This window comes from Anoplopoma fimbria, chromosome 10 (assembly GCF_027596085.1).
Source record: "Anoplopoma fimbria isolate UVic2021 breed Golden Eagle Sablefish chromosome 10, Afim_UVic_2022, whole genome shotgun sequence".
NCBI classification, from domain to species: domain Eukaryota; kingdom Metazoa; phylum Chordata; class Actinopteri; order Perciformes; family Anoplopomatidae; genus Anoplopoma; species Anoplopoma fimbria.
In genome coordinates this window covers 19,482,503-19,507,222 of record NC_072458.1, presented here as the reverse complement: position 1 = coordinate 19,507,222, position 24,720 = coordinate 19,482,503, and the positions used below count along the sequence as shown (strand labels likewise).

Here is a 24,720-nt window from a genome sequence, read left to right as displayed (position 1 = left end):
ACACTATGTCAAGTGGTGAAATTTGAAAACAGTTGTTGTTGATCAGGAGCCAGAAAGCTGCTTCTAAATACAATTACGTTGCTCTGCAGTGCCAGAGCCGTCATTACACAGTGATGCAAAAAAGAACAAAAAAAAGAACATTGTGCTTTGTTGTAATTGTGCTGTTTGTCACTCTGCTTCCAGAGCTTTAAACACTGTGCCGTAGTGTTAGAAAAGCCTTTACTGAATAAAACATGTATCTGACTGTTGGTGCTCTCCTTCCCTACCCTTTTTAGCACCGCTGCTGGCTTTACGTTCAGGAAATACAATGCCAAGTCTCACCACTTCCATTTCTGGCTCTGACTATCTGAGAGCAATTTAGACCGGAGTTCAACTTTTACACATGCAGACCTGTGAGTGCGAAGCATTTAACATGTGATGAGAAGAGTTATGCCTTTCACTAGAAATGATTCTGAAGCCAAGTGCTGAATCACTTTCACATCCAGGGAAAGTGCTCTTGAAGATGAAACAACTGGTCACAGTTCTTCACAGGGCTTGCATGAATGTGGCCAAAATGATCATCACAACAACATATATTTATTGCTCTTTACCATTTGAATAAACAGAGCATTTATTTCACTTACATGTTGTGCTAGAGCCCTGTTTATCTATAAATCTTTGCATCAAATACGACTTAAATGAGGTGTTTCTTCACCTGAATATGGTGCATTTTTATTTTTGTTTTTGCGTGTCTAACTAAAACTTACAGTTCTTATTGATCTGGATCAGTTTCTGGTGAGAATAGTAGCAGGAGTCCACTTTTTTTGGTAATTTTTAAGGATTATTAAAAAAGGTGATTTATTTATTTCTTTTTGAAAAGGGTCTTCGTCGTCATTGTAGGAAGAGCTTGATTTGATAGGCAGCAGTAGCACGCATTTTAAATGTCAATATCGCAGTTGATCATGCTCATTTAATCGTGGGAACCTGAAATCTTGACATGTTGGAGTACATTTAATTCCTTGAACAATGAATAGGTTATTTAGATTGTTGCAGTTTAAATTATCTCTGATGACTTCTTGATGAACTAAACAATGGTTGCAGCTCTAAAAATGATCACAAACCCTTCTGATTGTATTGATGGGAATGCATCATACGATTACAAACAATATGTGATACTTAAATATTTTTTTAGCATTGTGATAGTCGTTCTTTTCTTTGCATTTGTTGGTCGTGTCATTTTGTCATAGAACAATGTCTACGTTTATTTATAGCTGTCACAATATCAGATTTTCACTATACATTTATTGTAGCCAAGAGAATTCACAATAAAAACAATATTCACGATATCATTAGAAGATATGAAATTCATTTTTCAATTCAATTATTGTGAGTTTCGTCTCTTTTTGGCAAAATCTTCCCCTCAAAATAAATATGTAGGAAGGTGGAGATAGAGTTTGTAACCATAATTGTATAAAAGCGTGATTTAAGAAGAGCTGGATTATTTACATGTATTGTGTTATATGTATAATGGATTATTTACACGTATTGTATTATATGTGTCAAAAACATAACATAAATAATATATGTTTTTATATGACGGTTGTCATGAATAGCGATATATCGCAACACCCTTACTTCTAGTATATTATATCATTTCCACCCTCATGAAGACCCTGTGGGGTTGACACCAGTAGTGTTTTAAACCATTAAACCCTGACACAGTGAAGGATTTTTACGTACATTTTCTTCTTGCTCAGCCCTGATGTATTTGAAGCTCCTGAACCAAACAAGCAGATCTAATGTATACTGTGTACTGCGTTGATTTGTAGAAACGGTCAGAGTTTAGCCAATTCCACGTCAATGCAGCTTTTTTCCCCTCCATTATAGAACAAACATCCAATAGCTTGTTAACAGTTCTGCCGTTTGCTACACCTTGGTAGCTGCAACAAGACTCCGCTCCTCACGCTGCCCTTCGCTCCTGAACTTGGTCCCAGCAGACGTCTTACAGTGCTTTGCTCAGAGGAGAGAGAACCAGACATGCACATCTCATTAATTATGTCTCAGTTGAAATATCAGTCCAGAGCTCCCAGCCATTTGACTAAGGCAGAGGTAATGAAACCCCGTGCAGTGAAGCTAAACGAGACAGCGTGGGGATGGAAGGCGGGGGTTGCCAGGTTTGGGGGAGAGCTAAATCTGAAGCTACAGCCGGAGCTGAGGTTAAATCAATTTGAGGCTAAAGTTTTTGGGGGGCTGTAGGGCCGAGTGGGTTAGGCTATAGGGTTTCAAAGGAAAACACCGGGGCTTTGGTTTCCAAAATCCAATAAGACACTCTGATTAGAAAGTCATCACCCCAACTCAACTAGAGCAAGGAAGTCTGCTGCTGCTTGAAATCAGCTGAATGGTTTGAAACAACAAACCGGCGATCTGCTCCCCCAATGCAGACGTCCGTATTGTATCAGCATGTACAGTATTTAAAGCACCGGAGAGAAAATCATCAATAAATGTCTCCTCAATGTAAAGCATTGAGAAGGTCACGGTCAATTAGATGGATAAAATAACAGCGATGACATTCATATTGTCCCAAAAGATGAGGATTCAACCCACCCCCCTCCCCCGGGACTGAGGGACAGATAGTCTAGAGACACATCTGCAGGAAGTCAATGACTTGATGCCAGCAGAGACAACAATATTTTTGCCTTTGTGCAAATTGAAGAAACATAACCATAAATTTGCAAGCAGCGGATCAATAGAGCCCAGACGCGGCCAAGTCCCGAGAAACGTATCCAAGGGAAACCATTCGATAACTCCGATCAGAGATGGACCGGTGGGCCGGTAGCCTGCTGTTAATCTTCTATTACCAGCCACAGGACAGCGGGACATTTGTGAACGAGCTCGGTGACAGATTCGGCCATTAAAGCTTGTACTGATGTGTGTACCTGGCAATCAGACGGATTTCTCCTCGTGTTGTTGGTACAATCAGGACCGTTCATCAGATGTGGTCCATTAGAGTGGTCACGTTACAAAGGGGCGGCACCGCAGCCATCTCCTTTCAAACATCTTCAGGATTTCATCTCGTATTGCTTACATGACAGATCATTGATCGCGTGAGTTGGATTTCCAACATAGAAAGATCGAGGGCTCATTTTTTTTAACGGTCTGCAGTTTTTTCAATGTATCTGCAATAATGAAATATTGTAACTTAAACAGGCCCTATTATGCTATTTTCCGGGTGCATATTTTTATCTCAAGTTACAGTTACAACATGTTTACATGCGTTAATGCTCATAATCCTCCTTGTTTTTCTCATCCTGGCTGTCCTGCAATACCTCTTCTCACCCTCTCTCTGAAACGCTCCATTGTAGCGCTTGCTCCTCCCTCCAGAAAGCAAAGTCTGCTCTGATTGGTCAGCTAGCCCGCTCTGTTGTGATTGGTCAACGTTTCACATTTCAACAAACTCTTCCTCCGTAGATTCAGCTCCGTCTCTCTTTTTGTTGTTTGAGGGCCAAACTAGCAGGAAGGAGTTTTACGTCACCTCCGTAACATTGTGACCTCATAAAGTTACAGAAGTGAAGGAGAGAATTCAATGGAGCCGTTTCAGGAGCTCAGGAGCTTCTGAGGGGGAGGGTAACTCCTTTTAGGCATGGACTTCAGGTTTTACACTCTACGGACCATTTACATGTACAAAAATATATATAACACACTAAAGGAGAGGGGGGAAGTGGAAAAGCATAATAGGGCCACTTTAAAACAATGCTTAGTTAGTAACAGAAGGAGTGTTTCTCTTTTAAATTTAATGACAAGGACAGGCCTGTGACTATGCTTAAAAGTAATGTTCCCATTATACACAGCAGCATCTCCGGAGACTACCCTTAAATATGGGACTACTCAATCATGACGAGAGGAACCCATGTCAGAATGAAATGGGTCATAGGATACTTTAAATAAATATGATAATGAGGCAGACACTACGGATTGCCAGGAGGGTTATTTGTGTTATGTGGAGAGAATAGTAGGTAGATTGGAACTGAATAATACAGTGGAGAGCTAGTGAGAGTGGAAAGTGGTCTACAGCAGCATATGGGATGTGCTTTGCTGCGTTCTGTGTTATGTGTGAGTGTGCTTTTTGTGCTGGCATGCAAAAGCTTTAATGAGATCATATAATGCAAGGACCCTCATTTGATATCTTATGAAAGTCACTTCTAATTTTTTGTGTGTTTTCCTTCGAAAGTAAGCAACACATTACTTACACAGAAAAATGTGTAAGTAATGTTTAGGGCAACAAAACTACTTAATTAGGTTTCAGAAAAGATAATTGTTTCGGTTAAAGTAACTACAGAAGGGCCGTTATTGACGTACGCAAGTTACGCGACAACAACATCAACAATGATTCTAGTTTCACATGGGGAACGAACAGCAAGTTCCTGGCTGAAAGATGTTTAACAATCCACATTTTTTTTTTGACATTTCAAACAATATTATAATATGAATAGAGAGCCATACAGCTCCAAAGTTGACAGCTGGGATAAAATCGAGGGAAACCAATCATAGAAGAGGACCTAAAAGATTTTGATCATTTGAACCCAAGACCTTCATTTCTGCTTCCTATAATTTGAAAAAAAGGGAAAAAACATATTTTGAAATCTGCAGAAGGCCCTGGCTGTTTATGAGGTTACGAGAAAAACATCACAGGCGTGAGCCCAGGAGTACCACTGTAACTCTGAAGGAAGTGGCTTCAAACAAGTGCCTTGTGATGAATGGAAGGTGGCTCCTGTAGTTGGGCTCCTCCGTCTCAGCAGGGGTCGCAATTATCTCTCACTAGGCGACCTCAGGAGCTCGGTGGGGGTAATGTACTTCTGACAGTGAGATCTATGACACATAAAATGCAATTTGTCCTCCAGTGCTGCGGATTCCCCGGGCTCAAGGGCTACGAGTAAGGGAGTAAACGGAGCGATAAGTCAAGTGTTTGGAGAGATGTCACTTTACATAAGGGTTGGATACATAAATTAGTGAGCCCTGATATTTGGCTTTTTGTTACACATCATATATTGATCGGTGATGTGATCCTGGAGCTTCCTCCCTGACCAGAGTGCAGCTGAACCAGCCTACAAAGGGCTGCAGTGAAATTACATTTTCTTCACATCCTATATTCTTGTTCAGCGACCTCATGTATCTTACAGTTTTTGTGTCTTATTTTGCACCCTGAAAAGAATGACATTCAACCGGAATATGTGCACTAATTTGGCATAAACAAGGCCATGTTCAAGGATGAATAATTACACAAAGAGATAAAACAATGTAAAATAATTAAGATTAGTATTTGCTATTAATTATGCTCCATCATTTGTAAAGCTAACCACCGTGTATTAATAAATAATAATATAGGCGGGGAGTCGACAGTCCTGCTCCTTTGTTTCAGTGAGTGTGAGCGGATGCTCCAGTGAATATAAGAATGCAGCAGAGTCCCCTGTGTTTGTGTTTTGTTTTGTAAATCAATGCACTTTCCCCTCATTGATTTTGAATACAATGCTCCTTGTGCATGCAGCTGTTTCATTTATGTTACAAGGTTACAGGCTCTTTGCTCATGCACGCCACCTGCTCTGGTATTTTCTCCATCAGCTGTTGAATTGCAGTGATAAGGTTGGCCTGTGTGAGATTTCAACCTGCTCCTTTGCTCTCAGACGTTGTATATGAGTGTCAGTGCGGGACCTCTGAGGCTCACTAGACCCCCCCCCCCCAAAAAAAGAACCGCCCGGTTCCCGTCACTGACATGTAATCCTCCTCCCACATGAGTCTCCCTGGGTCCAGTGTTCTTATCAGCTCCTCCAGGACGAGAGGCTGTCAATACAACGACCACAGAGAAAGAAATCCGTTCCTTCCCCCCTTACTTCTCATATCAACGCGGCCCATCTTCACACAGAACCAGCCCTGGTCAGACAGCAATTAAAACCTCAGCCCTCCGGTGGAGGAGTGGGTGCGAGCGAAAGAAAACCACAGATCTATAAACTTGATTTCTATCAGTTCACCTCCTGCAGCCTCCCATCGACACGACCGGCTCAGAAGGCGTCGACTGTGTGGACTGCATGCTCGCTGTAATTACAATCGTCTTTTCCAGAGATGCATTACATATGACAGAGAAGAATTGAGCTGTGATACTTGTGATCCCGTCACTAATAAATAGCTGAAGCTGCAGTTATTGGAGTTTTATAAATATCTCTCAGAGACGGAGCCAGTGTGCACTGCAGAAAAAATATATATCCAGCCCGTTATTGACTATCAGAATATGGAGTTATTTGTTTAAGATACATAAAGGACAAGGCTGTCAATGGGAAAAAATCCATCAATCTACTAACAAATACGGTCTGCAAAATGTTCTTCCTCTGAGCCATAGCTCTTCATTATGATCCAAAAACTACACGGTTGTACTGGGTGACATGTTCTGTCATTAACATGAATACACACACTGTAGTTTATTTAAAGTGGACCGTAAATACACTGAGCTGCTGCTGTAAATACCCACTAGTGTGCCAAATGTGTATTAATCCGCAGCTAAAAGTAATCCCCAACAAATGCACGATTTACCCTGTTTTAGTCATGTATTCTAAAGCTTTTAAGGAAAGTGAGTCCTGAGTCCTTTCCAAACAGGAAAATATGTATTAGTGACCAGTTTAAATAGATTGACTTCTTCAATGGGAACCAATGAGCTTGAGGCCACAGACAAGGTAGGGACGTTGAAAAAACTGAGAGACAAACTGAGGTAGTAGTCTTGTACTAAGATTTAGTACGCAGTCAGGAAAGTATAGAATAGTGTCAGCCTCATCATGCAATAGGTGGTCAGCTTTAAAATCAATTTAAAATGACATCATATAATGGTAAACGCTATTTTACCAAATTGAAATCGGCCTAGTGTAAAGAAAAAAGTGTTTAAAATGTTTTTTGAATGAAGTGTTGTTGAATGGATCAAATGAATCAGCTGCTTCATCTTGTATTGTTGATACTGACATTATTTCTAGGTAAGACGTAGGAAAACTACACGTCCAATACTAAATACGTTCCTATATCACAAATGCCTCTTTCTTCTGTATTAAGCAGCATACAAATAACAAGCAACTACATCTCCACGGCTCTGCCCAGATATTTTCCGCTCGCAGAACAGCTGTCCCTTTTTAAATAAAGGTTTTCACAATTAAGACTCCAATGTGTTGCTTTTGTGAGAGCCATGCTTTCCTTTGTTTTGTCGGGGATATACAAAAATTAAATAAAAAATAAAAGCTCCAAACACTTTCTGTGGGCTAATGATGGCCACAGAGCGAGACAGAGATTTAACAAGCAGACAGGCAGAGATCCACTTCCAGGTCAAACTTTAACAAGCCTCTTATTGGCCAAAATCCTGGGTCAAACTTTAACAAGAAGCTCTGACAAATGGCACCGCGGAGGAGAGCATATGGGCCATCGGTTGGAGAGTCAAACAGACAGCAGCAACACAACAGAATGAATTTATTACCGAGGAGAGAGAGTGGATAATTGTGCTTGTTATGAGGGCCGTATCTGATATGACCCCATGTTTATGGGGATCCTATAAGACTTAATGAATGTTTTACAGCCAATTGCAACAGCAGTGACATGTTAACAGGCTGACAAAAAAAACTATATACATAATGCACCTGGTCCCTGTGCATTAATGGACATGAGGCGATGAGATCATTCAGTAAGTGTTTCACATAATGTGTTGCAGCGTTTCCTACATTGTTGGCATGCCGTATAATAGAAGAAAAGGGCACAAGAAACAGCAGAGATGTCCCTCGGATCTAAACAGACACAGAGAAGCAAGCGGCCCAGCAGGACACGAGGTAAGGTCCCTTGGCATTGGTGGTAAATGAGCATCCGTCCGTCCTCATCTCTCGGTGCTTCGTGAGAGAACTTCTCCTGCTCCAAAAACCCAGAAAACGCACTTAACTTTCATTTACTGATATCCCACCACCCCTCGCTCATTAAAGATTCATGCCCACTGCCACCAAAATTTCAGATTTTTCTGTTTTCAAAATATGAGCACCACATGAGGTGAGCACGACAGTCCAGGATGTTAAATAGTATTTTTATGGTCTGTTCCTGCACACCTATCTGCTCCATGAATCACTTGTACTGTGATTTCCTTTGAAAAAATAAATGGTTTTATGATAATGACCACTAGTTTTGCAGTAATTCATTGGATTATCCGTCTACATATAAAGGTGGTAGTTGTGTTCACTGCTACACAGTGTTTGGGCATACACCAATACACCATCACTTGCCCATTGTCGTTTTGCTTATTTATTTTTTTGTCGAATGACGACAGATCTCTGCTCCGCTCCGCTAAAAATACCCGCCTGCAGCAAAAGTGCAACCGGAGAGGACAAACAGCCATCCTACATTTAAGACCAAAATAAGCACTTTACAGATAAAACGTGTGAATGTCTTTTCTTGCAAAATCTCTGGTGCAGTCTGTAACATCGGTGTTGTTTCCTCCCGCCATATATGCAGAACTTTTTTTAGATACAGTCAGCCAAACTTTGCATAAAGCAGTAATGTCAGTGTTTGATTATAGACCTATGGACGCTCTGAGACAGACAGCAGCCTACTACACAACACGGGAGCCGCACAACAACCGCACGGCAATTTGCAGGCTAACGTTAGATAGCTAATTATCTGTGGTGGTCCTTATTCTTCAATACCACCAACAACATGGTGAAGGTGTAACACCAGCCAGCTGCTGTCAATCAAATATAGACACACCCCTTACAGCAAGCTGACATGCAAAAGAGCATTTCTATTAATAACACATTTGAAAAGTACCTTTTTAACAATGGATGTATGACAACATGTGATTTCAGTTGGATTTTAATGCACCAAATAAGATTAATGGCTTTTAATGGCTACTAACGAAAGAATGATTACACTTGGAAAAATTTTCTTCTTTCCGTTACATCAAAATTACACTTAACATGTATCTATGACGACAGAAGAAAACTGGATCTGTTTTATTTTGTATTATTTCTAAGAGGATTTTTTTTCCCCAATATTCTACATGACATACAGTGTGTGAATATCCTATTATCTTATTTTCTTACTTCGCTGTGCTATAACAAGACTCCTTTAGCCGAGAGTGCTGTTTATCTCAGCACATCGTCCCTATTACAATACTGAATAAAACCCCAAAAAAACAATCAAGAAAACAGACAATTACTGACAACAGAACTAAGCTCAAGTAATAGATTAGTCCTGGGGTATTAAACCTGACTTTTTACGGAGTCGATGCAGACGACAGAGGAGCACCGAGGACATAAAGCAGAGCAGGGTCTATTCTTTCCTTTTCATCCTCACCAGTCGTCGGGCTGTAACATCTCGGTGTGTGGTCGACTACATCCAAACTGTAAGTGTCTCAGGCTGAACCATACAGAAGTTCTGAAATAAGTTCCCGAGGGGCATAAATACATCTAACCTCGCAGCTAAATTTAACGTCTTTGGCTTGCGCGATTGCTACATTCAGAAGGAAGAAGAAGGAGAAGAAGAAGAAGTCGGGCCCTTGAACTGTGCCCTCTGACTACAGAGTGTTTGAAAAAATAGTTTTTAAGCTTTTGTGGTGAGCTTTTGATATCCAATGCGAAGCATCAGACTCACAGAAGAAATAAAAGAGACTGTATACATAATGGGCCCATTAATTCTCCAAACATCAGGGACAGCGATGGATGGAGAGCCGGCTAAATTGTACAAATTTCAATAACAACCACCAGAAAAAAACACTGAGGTTATGATCTTCAACCTTGGCTTATTTTTCTCCATGTCACAGTGATGTTTGAGGGAAGCTCCGAATCATAATATTGCACCTAACAGAATATTTTCTGAGAGTGAGGGTGACTTACACCATCTGTTTATAAAGCAACAGGCTCAGGCAGACTCTCTGCCAGCGAAAAGGCACAAGGTCCCCGGGCTTATCTTGGTAGAGGTGTGCTGCTGCTCCTCGGCGAGGTGGAACGATAAACATAATTAAATTGAGTTGGATTACACAAAATGGATCGGATCAGTTGGGAAGGCGGAGAAGCTAATCCAGTGCAATCCACTCTATAGAGGTGCCAACCACACAAAACCACATAAATAAAGAGGAGGGAAAGGGAAGCGGTGGCTGTCGCTGGGGAGATCAAGACAGGGGCAAAGAGAGGACCCCTCCAAGTAAAAAAAAAAGATAAAACTGTTCCAAAGTCAAATATCAACTCTAATGGCAAAGTTTAGTGCAGAAAAAAAGAAACTGGGCCGAAATATGTGCCGTTCTTTACTGAATTTCAAACATTGTAATCATGAAGAATGATGTTGGACATGTGCACGGCGTGAAATGTGTTTGGAACTGTAGTTATTGGCTTTGGTGTCAAAAATATATCAAGCAATACATTTACACATGTCCTATCGTTAAAGAAGGTGGGACATCACACTTGTCTGTCATCACAGTAGTAATTACAGCAAATGAATCCAGGATGAGTTGTGCCACCCTTTGTAGTTCATCACCTGTGTTTTAGTTAAAGAATATGAGTTTGCCTGGAAGTTTCTATGTTTTCTTTTAAGTCATCAGAACTTTTTTTATTTCTCACCAACTCATCTGTGACAGCACTCCCATATAGCCACTTTTTTTCCCCATTTCAACTCCCATTCCATTCCGCTCCTCTATTTTTTTTGTTCCTGCCTTCAGATTGCATTTTCCCTTTTGTAACTGACTTTGGTACAATCCCTTAACAAATAACCTTTCCCTGGGGAAAGAGACTCTTGCTTTCTCTACAGCCCTGTCAACCCACTCCTACCCTCTCTGTCTTTTCCCTTTGTCTCTCGGCCTCAGGCACAGTAAACAGATTGATACAGTCTGGGGCTTTTTCTTCTGCTTTTTCAAACTAATCCAGTGTAATCCCGGTCTGTCTGCATTCTGCATTGGGCAGCACTGCAGAGCAAGTTATCATCCAATAAAATGAGGATTAATAGCTCTATAGGTGATGCAGGGAAGGCCACGGCAGAGGATATATTGTTGAATAGTGATGACATGGGCTCCTCTCAATATCCCTCCTGTCCTGTCGCTGAATTAAATGTGCGTAAAGCACCAAGTATTAAAAAACTGTAAGTAGCGAAAAATGTCATTTAATGTAAATTTGTAGTGTTTACGCCTTAATTGTAACCTAAAAACGGAAACCTAAATCTTGTCCCGTTATAGTGATTATGTTTACAAAAATTACAATTTTAATATTATGGTATATTGCTTGTGTTCAGACTGCATGTAACAATTGAGAACTTTGGCTTTGTTTGATAAAGAAAAATGCGCAAGAGTGGAGCATCAAAAAAAATCACTGTTGTGTTGGCACCTGTATCAAAAACAACTAAACCAAGCCGTGCTAAAGACCCAGCAGCACACATCTCTGAGTGATCTCCTTACCAGAGATGTGGAATAACAGCCTGAACAAGTGCACTTTGCATTATTTAACTTGGCTGGCTGCTTTAATTGAGAGTCTCCTCTTGGACAGCTGTCCTAGCACACAGCTCAAGGCAGGCCCTGAGCGATGGATGGACGCTGCAGGAGGAGGTAAATGCACATTTGTGGAGATTTGAAATATGACTGCAGCACTCATACGGGAGCAGCGTGTTCCAACGTTGGAATTCGACAGCCTCAACATTAAATCAACAAGGGGAGCCCAGGGCGAGCTTCGTGCCAGGTGGAGACTGTGAGACGGTGATGGCGTTGCACGGACGGATCGGTTTGGAAATGCAAGAGAGGAGCAACGAACCAACAGATGGAGAGGAGAAAATGCAATTAATAACTTCTGGTTTTGTGGTGTGACTTTCTAGTAAGGGTTTCAGCAGAAAACAGGCCGGGAATGTTACTGAATACTAAAAAAACACTGTTTGAAACCAGCTCAAAATGCTCCGTTTTGGCCAGAATGGTATCTGGATTAGGGCCCCTGTTCTAAAACAATACTGTTTTCAGTATCTATGTTTGAAAAGTGAAACTTCCAATCTTTCTTTTAGTTTAATACAATACGTTATACTTCTCAGTGCATCAGTGTTTAATGTTTCCTAATAATTAAGGAGGGGACATATCCTTTCAGAGGATAGGTGCAGCACTGACGGGTAATCTGACCAGGTTTTGAAAACCAATTTTCACTACCTGGCAGTTTTTTTATTTCTTTATTTTTTTTTAAACAATTGCCTATTTTCACAAGCAGCAAACACATGTAACGGGTAATGAAATGTTCACACTGCGAGCGGTATAAGCAACAGAATACAGCATTGCTGCAAATTGCTTTCTCCCAGCACTATACTATACAGTATATAATTATTTCTCATTGTAAAGTACTGTCTGTTTGTTTGCATGGATGATTCATGTTAATATTCCAGGTTTGATATTCAAACTCCACTAGAGGCTATGGAGTGCTGTATCTGATAGGGTAAAGAGCTAAATCACAGCAACAGTGGCTCATTATCGCTGTAACGAGTGAGAACATACATCCCACATTAGCGGCGGAATCGATGAAAGCACGTGACCCGTCGCGTCTGTTAACGAGGTGCTGTTAGGTTTTATAACGGGGATCTGCCCGGGTTACTCCTGGCCTACATTTCGCCCCCTGGATTCCAGTGGGAGCTGAGCTCTGCAAACACACACAGCGCCGCTCGGCAGCCAACCAGTGCTTCTCTGAATGCAAAGCGGGTTCCGCTGGAGCTCCCCCATCTGCCCCCTTACAGTTCACTTGCAAGTTCATTACATCTGCGGGTCAAATAACCAGTCGGCTCTCGGCCTCTGACGGGATCCGGGGCTGTGGCTGCTCCTCCACCTCGCTGTGCTGCTCAGCATGTCGGCCGGCCGCAGATCCACAGATCATTATCGCTATCAAGCACTGTTTCCCCAACAAAATGATATCGCTGCCTTTGATCCTACGCCAAAGCTTATTCCTGCTCACTTCTGGGCATTCTAACCCAGGAACTGCTCCCACTCGGGGCAAAAACTCAAGCACGGCTAAAAATACCCCTCTGTTCTGTTGACGAGATGGAAATGTATGAATTAACAATGGGGCATCATGTCTGAAATGAGGATACTTTCCCCCACCTGCTCAGTCTGTGCAGATAATGTATGTTTTTCTGTTGTTCTTCTTCTTCTTCTTTTTCTTTGTGGGTAAACTAGCTGAGGATGTTAGTTCAATGCAAACAGCTCCTGCTGTGGAAGATCCAATTAAAAAGCACTAGATACGGAGTGTATGTGCAGCACGGAGGTTACAACGTTCAGACTGGGCCAGAGGTCCTGAAACATTCAGAGTGGGCTGCACAGTGCTCTGCATCCACACACTCAACAAACAGAATATATCTGGTGCGGGCAGAGACTTTACTTTATTAACATGCTATTGTTTACACAACCATACCCATAGATATGCATTTTACTGTTCGGCAATGTAAATTCTATTCTAATGATGATCTGTCAGAATGATGTAGGAGTGAAACTGAGAGGTCAAATGCATTAAATAGAAAATCATAATATTAATCAAATCATGAGGATATGTGTAATTGATTCTCTTGCTTCTTGACACACAGTCTAACAAAAACAAGAATAGTTCTACGCACAATTAAACAAGTAAAATGAAGCTGCATTCTCTTATCAGGTTATACTGATGTGTTTGCAGTCACACTTGCAAATGTTTTCGTTAATTGTGAAAAGAAGTTTAGAAATAAACAACGACGTTACGTACAACGACGTTACGTACAACGACGTTACGTACTACGACGTTACGTACTACGACGTTACGTACTACGACGTTACGTACAACGACGTTACGTACTACGACGTTACGTACTACGACTTTACGTACAACGACGTTACGTACTACGACGTTACGTACTACGACGTTACGTACAACGACGTTACGTACTACGACGTTACGTACAACGACGTTACGTACTACGACGTTACGTACTACGACGTTACGTACAACAACGTTACGTACTACGACGTTACGTACGTTACGTACAACGACGTTAACGACGTTACGTACAACGACGTTACGTACGACGTTACGTACAACGACGTTACGTACTACGACGTTACGTACGACGTTGTGTCATTGTGCACTTTTGAAATGTGTGAATTATTTATAACAAACTCATGTGGATGTGTTTGAGCTCATTTGAACACAACCCACATAGCATAATCCTAACATATGTTGTAGTATTACTGTTCATTGTTGCTGCCTCCACTGCCTCACTTGAGTTACAAGCTAATGTAACTGTAAGGCTGTTGAATATTACAAAGTCAGCAAAAGGGCTTACTTTTATGCACAATTCTTCCACACATTCCTCTCTTTGGTGTCATGAACGCAGTAGTTTTCTCAGATTTGCATTAGCGAAGTCAACAAGAGAAGCCTAAGGGCTTAGGGCGACAGAGACGGTAATGGGTTAGATTGATTTTTGTTTTTCCCAAATTGGAATGGTAATTTGAATTTTAAATAATAAAGTTACAGCCCAAAAGTTACATTTTTTTCTTTCTTTGAAAGTATTCTTTCCAAGGTCAAGAATAAACCTTAAAATAACATAAATAGTTGTTACTTGCAGCCCTTATGCCTCCATATGCTGTAGCACCGATATAATGTACATAACAGATGCACTTCATGCCACCGACTTGTTTTCATACCTAGAAGCTCTTCATTAGTATGCTGTTGAGGATTTTTTCATTCCATGTCTGCTGCTGGTCCCTGCTTGTCTCTTATTTTGGCTTCAGATATTTCTCCAGCTCCCAGTGTCTGCTGCTGACTGGATGAGGCTTGTCACGGGGGCAGAGATATGTTCCTTGTGGGATAAGAGCTCCACGAATGGCCCGGACTTATCAAAGCAGCTGCCCTGTCCCCGAGCTTCCAAACACAATGCTCCCCTAATTTCTCCTGAATGGAAGTCTCTCCAGACCTGAAGTAATCTCGTATTCGCCGTTTGCACACAGTAACTCCAGTTACTCCAGCTCTGTTCCCTGCATCCCCTGCCAATTGCATAATCAAGTCCAGAACTCATCAGCAAGATGGCAGAAGAAGTGCTCTATTAAGCTGCATCGTGTCCCATCTGTTGTGTAAGAGAGAGATAACAGTATTTACAGTTTTGGAGTTGTGGCAGACTGTTTCGGCCAAATTTTGTGCACCGCAGAGTTCTGCTTACTTCATAAAATGTCACGGATTAATTCTGCGGCTGGCGATGGTGGCCAACTGCAATCTTTTTGCCCCCACCAGAAGTATCACAAACTAACTTTATTGGAAGCGTTATATCCAGAGCTAGTGTTAGGTGAAACTATTTGAATGTAAAACACAGGGGGAACATTTGGTAAAATATTCTTGTTTGTGCTTCTCCTACCTTATTCAAAGTATTCCATCATTTTAATCTAATTTGGGGGAATGGCTTATATTTGCAATAACTCTACATACCTACTGCAGTGTGGAAAAAAGGACTAATAGAGAGTCTCTGTCAAGGAAGCCGTTGGTAGAAATCTTTCAACTTGGCATTAAGCATGCAGTGCTCCGGTCTTTCTTTCAGTGAGGTGAATATGTGTTCTTAGAAAATAAAAAAGACTAACCCAGATTTGAGCAACGAAAACCAGCCGATAACAGAAAGTGAAACACAGCATTATCTTCCTCATGGAATGGAATGAATTTAGCTTACTGTATAAGAATCAGCTAACCGCAAGATGCATTAACCTACGGCCCGTTCTTATGGTCGAGGCCATTACATCCGTTACTTCAACATACACTGAAAGAGCGAAGAGGCATTTCATTTTACGCATCACTATATTCAAAGGACATAATATAGGCCCTATTGTATGACGGTTGGCTCTTACATATTTATTTCTCACACTACAGTGAAGGATGTGCCACGTTATAGTTATGTTATTAGTAGGCCATCAGAGGACAGAGCAGGAGTGTCGAACTCTTTAATGTCAGAACCTACCAACAATTTCAAAATGCAATTAATTTAACCACAAAACCCAAACAAATATGATTAAATCTGATCATAGAGAGGAAAGTGTTTGCATATGTGACAATTTGAGATGAAATGATTCAGTTACTTTGACTCGTTTAGTTATTTCTAAAGCAAAGATGCCAAATAATTCTAAGTGCAAGCTGAACACTTGTGAGGATTTGCTGCTTCTTTTCTTTTTTCATATTATTTTAAACTGAATCTCTTTTAGCTTTAGACTGTTGGTTGGACAAAACAAGCAATTTGTTACAGTGCCTTGAAAGGTCTGAAGACTAGAAAGGTGCTTAAATAAATGCCAAGTCCATTTGTTTCACTCGTTCCTTACTAGACTTCATGGTTAACCAATCGATTGAGAAAATAATCAACAGATAAATCAATGATGAAAACAAGCAACTGTGTATTGGTATTACAGGTTCAGAAAGTGACAGACTATCCAGACAAGTCATTGTGTTTGTCACCAAACTAAACTCCAGTAAGTAAACAACATTAAAATCAAATCATGCCTCACTTTGCAGGGGCCCCTTTGGAACCATTGAAAGGACCCCCTTGAGGAGCCAAGTTTGGAAGGCATGGGCTAGAAGGGACATGGCTGTCTGAGTAAAAACAGCTTGGTGCAGGAGCTGCATCTCGGGGTTCAATCGAATTAGTTACAGTGCAGCAGGACTGTTTACAGACTAGTGCTCCTTGTCTGCTCCCCTTAAAGCCAACAACGGTCTGCCAGACTCTAGACAAAGCCCATGAGTGGTACTTGAAGGATGCACTTGGATGCAGTAACAGTGCACTTCCCACACGAGGGGATCCACGGGTGCTGCGTCTGAAGAAGGGCAACGTTCTGACAGCTTCAAAGCAGAGGGGCTGTGCAACGGATTAATTAAAGCGTCTACGAGTGGGGCTGCCGCTGCTCCATCCGTTCAAAATTCCAATTTCAGTCACGTCCACTTCTTCAAAGGAGGAAACACATGTACATTTGAATAAGTGTGATTACTCCACCACTTGCAGCGCGGCTTACACATGTCTGCACGGGATAGAGAGGACTGCAGCCTGCAAAAAAAACCCAACTAGGACGTCAGGTGGTTTGAGTGTTTCACTGCCGCCTCCATCCTTAAAAGGTTGGCTGTGATTTTATGTCATTAAAAACACAGAAAATAAATAGTTGCATTGTGTGTGTGCAAATATTTACTTTGCCATCAGTTACGGCATTTGTTCAGCATTTTGCAGGATTAAAAGCAGCAACAACAAAAAAAATGCTAGATGAGAGGTAAGAATGTCCTCTTTCATGGTCTTATCTCCCAAACTTGTCCACTAGAAATGAAAAGTTTGTTCATTTCTGGGATAAATAATGAAGCATGTACAATCTTCAATCAAACCTGTATTTACTGTATTTATGTCTACCCCCATAGAAGGCTGGTTATGCTGCATAACAACTTGGCAAAGCAGCCATGCCTGCTAAAAAGGACCTTGCTATTTTAGTGTAACCAAACAGGAAATTGTAAGTAGACCCCAAAAAAAACAACAAACTCTTATTTATAACTTGAAGTAGGCGGACTGGTGGAGAGTCATGTAGCCTGCAGCCCAACACCAAGCGTGTGGTATGGACTCAAAGTGTTTCCTCACACAGCTCAACTGTTTACTTCAGTAGTTGAACACCGACATTTACCTTGATCCAGTAGCCGCAGGGAGTGCTGAAAAGACGGATCCAGCGTGTCCTTCTCTGCCATAAGCTCCGGCAAGTACTTCTCGGTCTCCATCTCGATCAGGTGCTTTTTTTTTTTTTTTTTTGATTCAAGTCAATATAGAAAAAAAAAAAAAAAAAAAAAAAAAAAAAAAAAAAAAAGCCAAAACTTGCTCAACGTCCAACACACAGCTCCAAGTTATGGGTGTCCGCAGAATATATATATGTCTGTGAAGCAAAACGCATTGCTCAGTCCTGGCGACGCACCCAAAAAAAACGCGCAGGATTTAAAAAAAAAAAAAAAACCGGTTAAATGTGACCGGGAGGGTTTATCCCATCGAAGTGTTGTTCAGCCTGCAGAGCCCCGTTATGCATCACAGCCGGTTTTTTCCGGGGTTCCCTCTCTCTCCTCTCTGGGGTGGACGGGCTCTCTGAGGCTCGCTGTCCTCGCATCCAGTGCTGAAGTGAGGGAAAGCGCTCAGCTTATTGGTCCCCGTGTGGAAGGAAGGGGAGGTGTGTGGGGGAGCTGTCCTTGGTGCTGAGTCCCCACCCTTTATCATATCATTAACCTATCATCCGCTTACCATGAACGAGGGCGGCGATTCAGAGGCAAGGTGGGGGTTTTGGTTGGTGCCTGCATTGGATGTCAGCCAGCTTTGAAAGTAATGAAGCCGGTTTGCTTTGCATGTAATATTAATAATACATAGAGAATCTCTGCAGCTGCGCATCTCATTTTGGAGCTCAGTGTCTCTTAGTGAAGAAGCAATACAATAAGACAAGAACATATGCTTTGGATAAAAAAAGCTGGAAGCTATTTGGATGATTTCACCATTTTAATAATTCACATCCTCCAAGCGCAAGACCAGTTATGGCACAGGTGTGTTGGTGAGCCAGATTCAAATAATTCTCTGTTTTTTAGCTTTATTATATTTTACAACAAAGACCCAGAAATCAACCAGCAGTCCGATACTGGCACACTACCTGACAGGGCTGGAGCGATGGTCCAGGGGAATGGCCCCTAGGGAAGATTTTTTTTTTTGCCATTTAAAGCAGCTATATGCACAATTTTCCAAGCCATTTGAAAATGAAATGCCTAAAAATCTGCTCATCATTTTTGAAAAAAACATAATAGTTCCCCGGAAAAAAATATCTTCCTATAGAGCCTACATCCAACAAATGTTGAGGATTATTACTCTTGCCTAAAAATTGTTGTAGCAGAAGTGTTACACCCACCCTCCGGTTCCCCCTCATTTAAACACTGTTAGCTCTGTCAGCTCTTTTGCAGTAGTTTGCACTGTTAGCAACGCTTAAGCTGCAAGCCGCCCGCTCAGCCGTCACCATGTCGAGCGCCACTGAGGCGCAACAACAAGGCTCACAATCTCGTATTTAGAACCTTTAAGTTGCATTACATTCATATAGGAAGGGGAGTAATTTGACGAAAACAGCATTTCTAATCATGAAACCTATTTGTTTAACTATGTTTGAGTAGAGTTCCCAAAATGAATGTTTAGCCAGCAAATCTGCATTTGCATGTGAGCAGCATTACAACATATCCTACCTTAATGTTTCACTGCCGCCTCCATCCTTAAAAAGGTTGGCTGTGATTTTATGTCATTAAAAACACAGAAAATAAATAGTTGCATTGTGTGTGCAAATATTTACTTTGCCATCAGTTACGGCATTTGTTCAGCATTTTGCAGGATTAAAAGCAGCAACAAAAAAAATCCTAGATTAGAGGTAAGAATGTCCTCTTTCATGGTCTTGGTGCAAATTGCCAAAAACATTTGGAAAGTAAATCAGCAAAAAACAACTCACGTCAATCTAGGCCTTTTTTGGGGGCTTCTTCTCTGTGGCCCCTTGGTCAGTTGTCCCAAAATATCCACACAGATGCATGTAAGTAGTCGTACAGTTGACCCATCGTATTTTAAATCAGTTGGCACAGTAAAGTTACTGGAACATCTCAAGAGGCTACATAATTGCCTCTTTACTCATTTAAGTAATTGATTAGTACCGCATGACCCCTTAGGTTGCTTTTCCTTGTTAGGACAACCTGTCAATAGTTCTCAGGAAATCCATTCACCTTCTCATGGGTCAAGCTTGTATTTCTCCCGGGCATGTTTATGAATTCATTAAATTAGAAAACCCTGTTGTTTAGAAAACACAAGCCGCAACAAAAAGCAGAGACAGACTTGGCGAGTCTCCAGTTTTGTAACAGATAACAGACAGTGACACTAGTGTCATTAAAAGGCAGATACAGAGTCTATCCAGACAGCAGATATCCAAAGATACAGCCACAAATCCACTTTATCAGACATCCTGAGCCTTTCAGTTCCTGGAAGCATACAATGAATGCAAAAGTGTCTTTGTGAGGAATCTTGGGTGTTTAAAGGCTGGGGAAAAACAGGTTTTGTATACATGCTTCATATTTGTTAGAAAATGTGGAAAAAAAGATAAGGATTCTGTCAATATTTGTGGAGGACGCTGAGGCAGCCTCAGGTGGGCGGCTATCTGAAGGCTGATCAGCACTGGTTATATAATTGAGATGAACATTTCTATTTCAATAACTTGGAGAAAATGTGACCCAGGGGCTAAAACCGAGATGGGTTTATGTATATTTATCAACGTTATATCCTCCGTGAACTTTGGAATGCGCTTTTGGTTATTTTGCTTTTGTGTCTTGATTTGTGCAATGGAATAATCGCTGCTGGCATTAATGATGGTATTTTTTATATATATATGTATAAAGATGAATATAAATAGTGTGCATGAAAAATAAATGGATGGAAATATGCCACATTGATTGTTTAGGTCTGCTGGTTCAGAAGTCTTCAGTGATGTAGATGCAAGGGCAGAATGGAGACAGCGTGTTATTTGTAAAACCATAAAAAAATGTCATTAATGATTGATTCATGATAAGTGATGCACCTGGTAATATTGTAAGATTTTCCAAATTGCAGCCATGCAGAGAAGACATGTTTTTTTTTTTTCATATAACTTCCTGTCCTGGGCATGTTGGACAGTTTTCCACGGATTCTTTCCAGACTCTTGTTTATGAGTGATTCACCGCAAAGAGAAACGCATTATGAATCAGCTTACTTTTTAATCTCTACGCGAGACCATTAAAAAAGGGGCTCAAATGCACTAATCCCCCATTCAGAAGAGCGACTTATTTATAGATATGCTTGCCATCTGTTGCGCCGCGTCTCCATAAACAAAGACCCCCATTGTCATTGATGTTTGAATAAAAGTTGCATGCCTATACGTCTTTCTCGAGACGCTTGTTTTCAGAGGGGAATTCGCTAAGTGATGGCAATCCATCAGTTGCACTGAAATCATGGTGTAAGGGGGCAACGTTTTTATATATAAGTCACAGCCGGCCACAAGGGCAGCAGCACCGGTGTAAACAAAGCCGTGAGAAATGTTCTGTCAGGTGGGTGTAAGGAATGAAGAACAGTGGCCTATTACATTGACAAAGTGTTAGTTTGATCATTAGAGAATGGCTGCCCCCTTTCTCGCCCCTCAGCCTGTCCAAGCCCACTAAATATGATGTTGACTACACGAAGAACCACACAGCCTCTGCTGCGCCCCGGGGTGTCATTTATGGTATGTACACCCATGCTATTATGCCTGCATACTTCTGCATTCAGAGTCAATGTTTCTCCCTCTCCTAACAAGAGGCAGGAATCTACCAAGTCTTCCAAGCGACTTGTTGCAAATCCTGACTGATCAATGCAAACATTTGTCTTGTCAACATTCAATCTTTGTAAATTCCCTTTTCAGCGAGAGGATGTCATGGGGGTGTTGTCGCCTGAGTAGTATTTAGACCTTCATGTGCCACAGAGAGAACATGAACTTAGATTCCAGAGTGAGGAGGGTTCTCCGTGTTCCTGCTTTGTTTTGGTTAAATGGAAGGATTACAGCGGCAAATCAGGAGCACTTTTAACACCTTAAATAAGTGGATTCATTCCATCACCACATTTTGGCGCTAGGAGAGTGGCAACACTGCCTCCTTGTGACCGTGTCATATTATTTAAGAAGACTTAAGGAGCTCATATGAGAAAATATGATGTCTTTTTTAGCTTTTTTACAAATGGAATCCTATCGGAAAAGAAATGGGTTGGAAATAAAAACACTATCGGAGCCTGAAAGTTGGAGACCAGTTCATTATCATAAAGCTTTGCTGTAAATGGTGCAGTTTGTGTGCAGCTCTGACGGTAAAAGCCTCATTACAGTGATCCAAACGTGTTTTCTTTTCCCGCGGTTCAATCCACAATTGGAGATTTTGGGGGAAAATACTTTTAATGGGTCACAAAGAAATGAGAACAGTATTATAAGAGGTCCACAATTACAGAGGACAATGTTTTCATGTCATTGTGTTGCCCTTTTTTCTTTATTTATCCTCTGTTTACTCGTGTTTAAAAGCTTTTACAAACCTCTTGCTCGCTATCGGAAAGAAAAATGCCAAAAAAAAGCCCTAATGATGCGAAATTGCATTTTCTCTCGTACTTTGCAAACACTTTCCGTACTCTGCAATAAGAGTGGAATGAAACACAGTCTCCTCTGTCTTCCAACGTATTTTTAACAAAGCTGCTCTTTCATGATATTGTTTTCCTCCTCATGCAGCCTAACAATGCTGCTTCAGTCACTAAAGGCACCTTATTGTGGCTACTAAATGGAGCGCTCACATCCATTAAACAGCCATTCAACGGAATTATATTGCCAGCGCCAATCTATCAGGTACATTGATCACGCATCGTCGGCTGTGAAGTGCAGACTCTGGTCTCCTCTCCTGGAAGTGTTGTGCAAAAGAAACCTAATGAGAAACTGTCAGCAGTGCACAGGTAAACAAATCAATGGCACCCAGCAGTGCTCCCAAGGTCGAGTCACGCACACACACTCACACACACACTCAGCATCAACCCCCCTAACAAACCTGAGGTTGGAGATGCAGCCAAAGCTTACCGTGTAAAGGGTGCTGTCAAGATTTGACTTTCAGCAGATAAACAGGGTTCAAATGGAATTACTTCCCATTGCTTTACCTTATAAAGGGATTATTTTGACATTTTGGGAAATATACTTTTATGCTTTCTTGTCGAGAGTTAGATGAGAAGATTGATACCACTCTTGTGTTTGTATGTTGTATACTTAGCTACAGCCTGCAGCCGGCTAATGAAACTGAAGCAGGGGAAACAGAAAGCCTGGCTCCATCCAACATGTTTGCATATTTAGACTTTGTTTAAAAGGGATTATATGAACAAGATATAACTCGTAATTTGTGAGCTCTAGAGGGGCTGGTAGGCAGATTTTGTTACCTTCACACAGAGCCAGGTGAGCTACTTTACCCTGTTTCAGTTTTTGTGCTAAGCCAACTGGCTGGTGGCGGTATAGCTTCATGCTTAGCAAACAGACACATGAGCGGTATCAATTTAAAACCCTCGGCTAGAAAGCTAGAAAACATATTTCCCAAAATGTCGAACATTCCCTTTAAATGCCAGAACATGTCTATATGTTCAGGATGCGTTGCTGATTAATTCTTAAATGCATCTACCATCTTTTACATGCCAATCTTCACAGAACAAAAATATTCTGTATATATCCGACCATCAGCTGTCTGTGTGGATATTGTTTTGGTTGAAAGTTCCAGAAAAGCAAGTAAGTGTACTTTGAGTCAAACGTTTTTGGTGCCATTTTCATATGCAAGTTCATACAGTCAGTATAAAGTATGTGTGTGTGTGTGTGTGTTTGTGTGAGTGTGTGTGTGTGAGTGTGTGTGTGTGTGGGTATGTTTGTTTAACCAATCTTGTGGGAACATTAATCTGTTCACACAGTCACGTTGTGAGGACCCGCCTTACTTTTGGGGACAAAATGCAGGTCCCCATAATGTTAATCATTACATTTTAGGGTTTGGTTTAGGTTTAGGCTGGTAGCGATTATGCTAAGGTTTAGTGTCCAGGAAATGAATGTAAGTCAATGTAGTGTCCCCAAAAGTCATGAAAACCCAAATATGTGTGTGGGTGGGTGTGTGAGAGTTTTGTCTTACAAATAAAATAAGTGAAACTGCACTGCTCTGGAACAATACATATGATGACAAGTAATATAAAAGCACAATCGATAACTGAGTAAATGCTAGGAGATTCAGAAAAAATACACTGACACGTTCCATTAGGCTTTGTGTCGTGTCAGATTACCACGCTGTCGGCACAAATGCTGTGTTTTTACTCTTCTCATCTATGTGAACATGACAGGGTACGTAATGATAGTCAATGTAACAAACTGTGCCTGATGTCACCAGGGTTGTACCAGACAGATCCTTTCATTTCTCACAGTGTCTACAACATGAGGTCAGTGACTCAGTTTGTATGTTTTTGTTGGCTCTATGATGAGTAAGAGTTTAATAGAGCAGCCTGAAGTAGTCCATGATGTGTAGTGACTAAGTGTGTGGTGAGAGTTATCATAGTGCACTTACATACAAGAGGGAGGCACAAGGTCAACAGCAGTAATTATTCTGTGGGAAGCGTGTTGGTCTTCAGCGGTTGATTTAATTTCCTGTCATTAGCCACAGTGATTAAGCACAAACACAATGATAACACAATAGCATCAGCAACCAGCACGCTGCCCCAGGCTGCTCTCTATATTCTCCAGCATTCTCTCAGTGTCGCTTTGCACGGGTTAGCCCTCCAGTTGTCTTTAAGTCCTTTCTATGCTCGCCTTAATTAGTCAATTATGATTATGGTTTGATGAAATCTCATTATTAGAAACTTGAGCTTTTCCGCATTAAATCTGTCTGGCATATTTGGAAATGAATTGTGTTTGTCAGGGAAAAGTAAAAGAAGAAATGCCCACCAACAGCAGAAAGATTGAGCTTGAAGGTTCATTAATGTCCTTGGAAATAGCATTTTTTTATGTGCAATTCTCAAATCTTGTTTTTTGCCAAATCTGAAACATGAACCATGCAATTTGAATAACATCCTCCTGCGTTAGATTTGAGACATTTTACTGGATCAATAGAACATTTCTCTTTCATATAGATTTACTTTACATCTGACTTATATATGGTAGAACAG

At 41.1% G+C, this 24,720-nt stretch overlaps 1 protein-coding gene across 1 annotated transcript in view; it reads right to left on the bottom strand.

The window, feature by feature from the left end:
* khdrbs3 (KH domain containing, RNA binding, signal transduction associated 3) overlaps nt 1-17,732 on the bottom strand; it is a 93,264-nt gene extending 75,532 nt beyond the window's left edge. Inside the window, 1 exon segment of the mRNA XM_054606577.1 lies at nt 17,642-17,732. Within this exon segment, the coding sequence (XP_054462552.1) occupies nt 17,642-17,732 (91 nt within the window).
* Nucleotides 17,733-24,720: the final 6,988 nt, after the last annotated feature.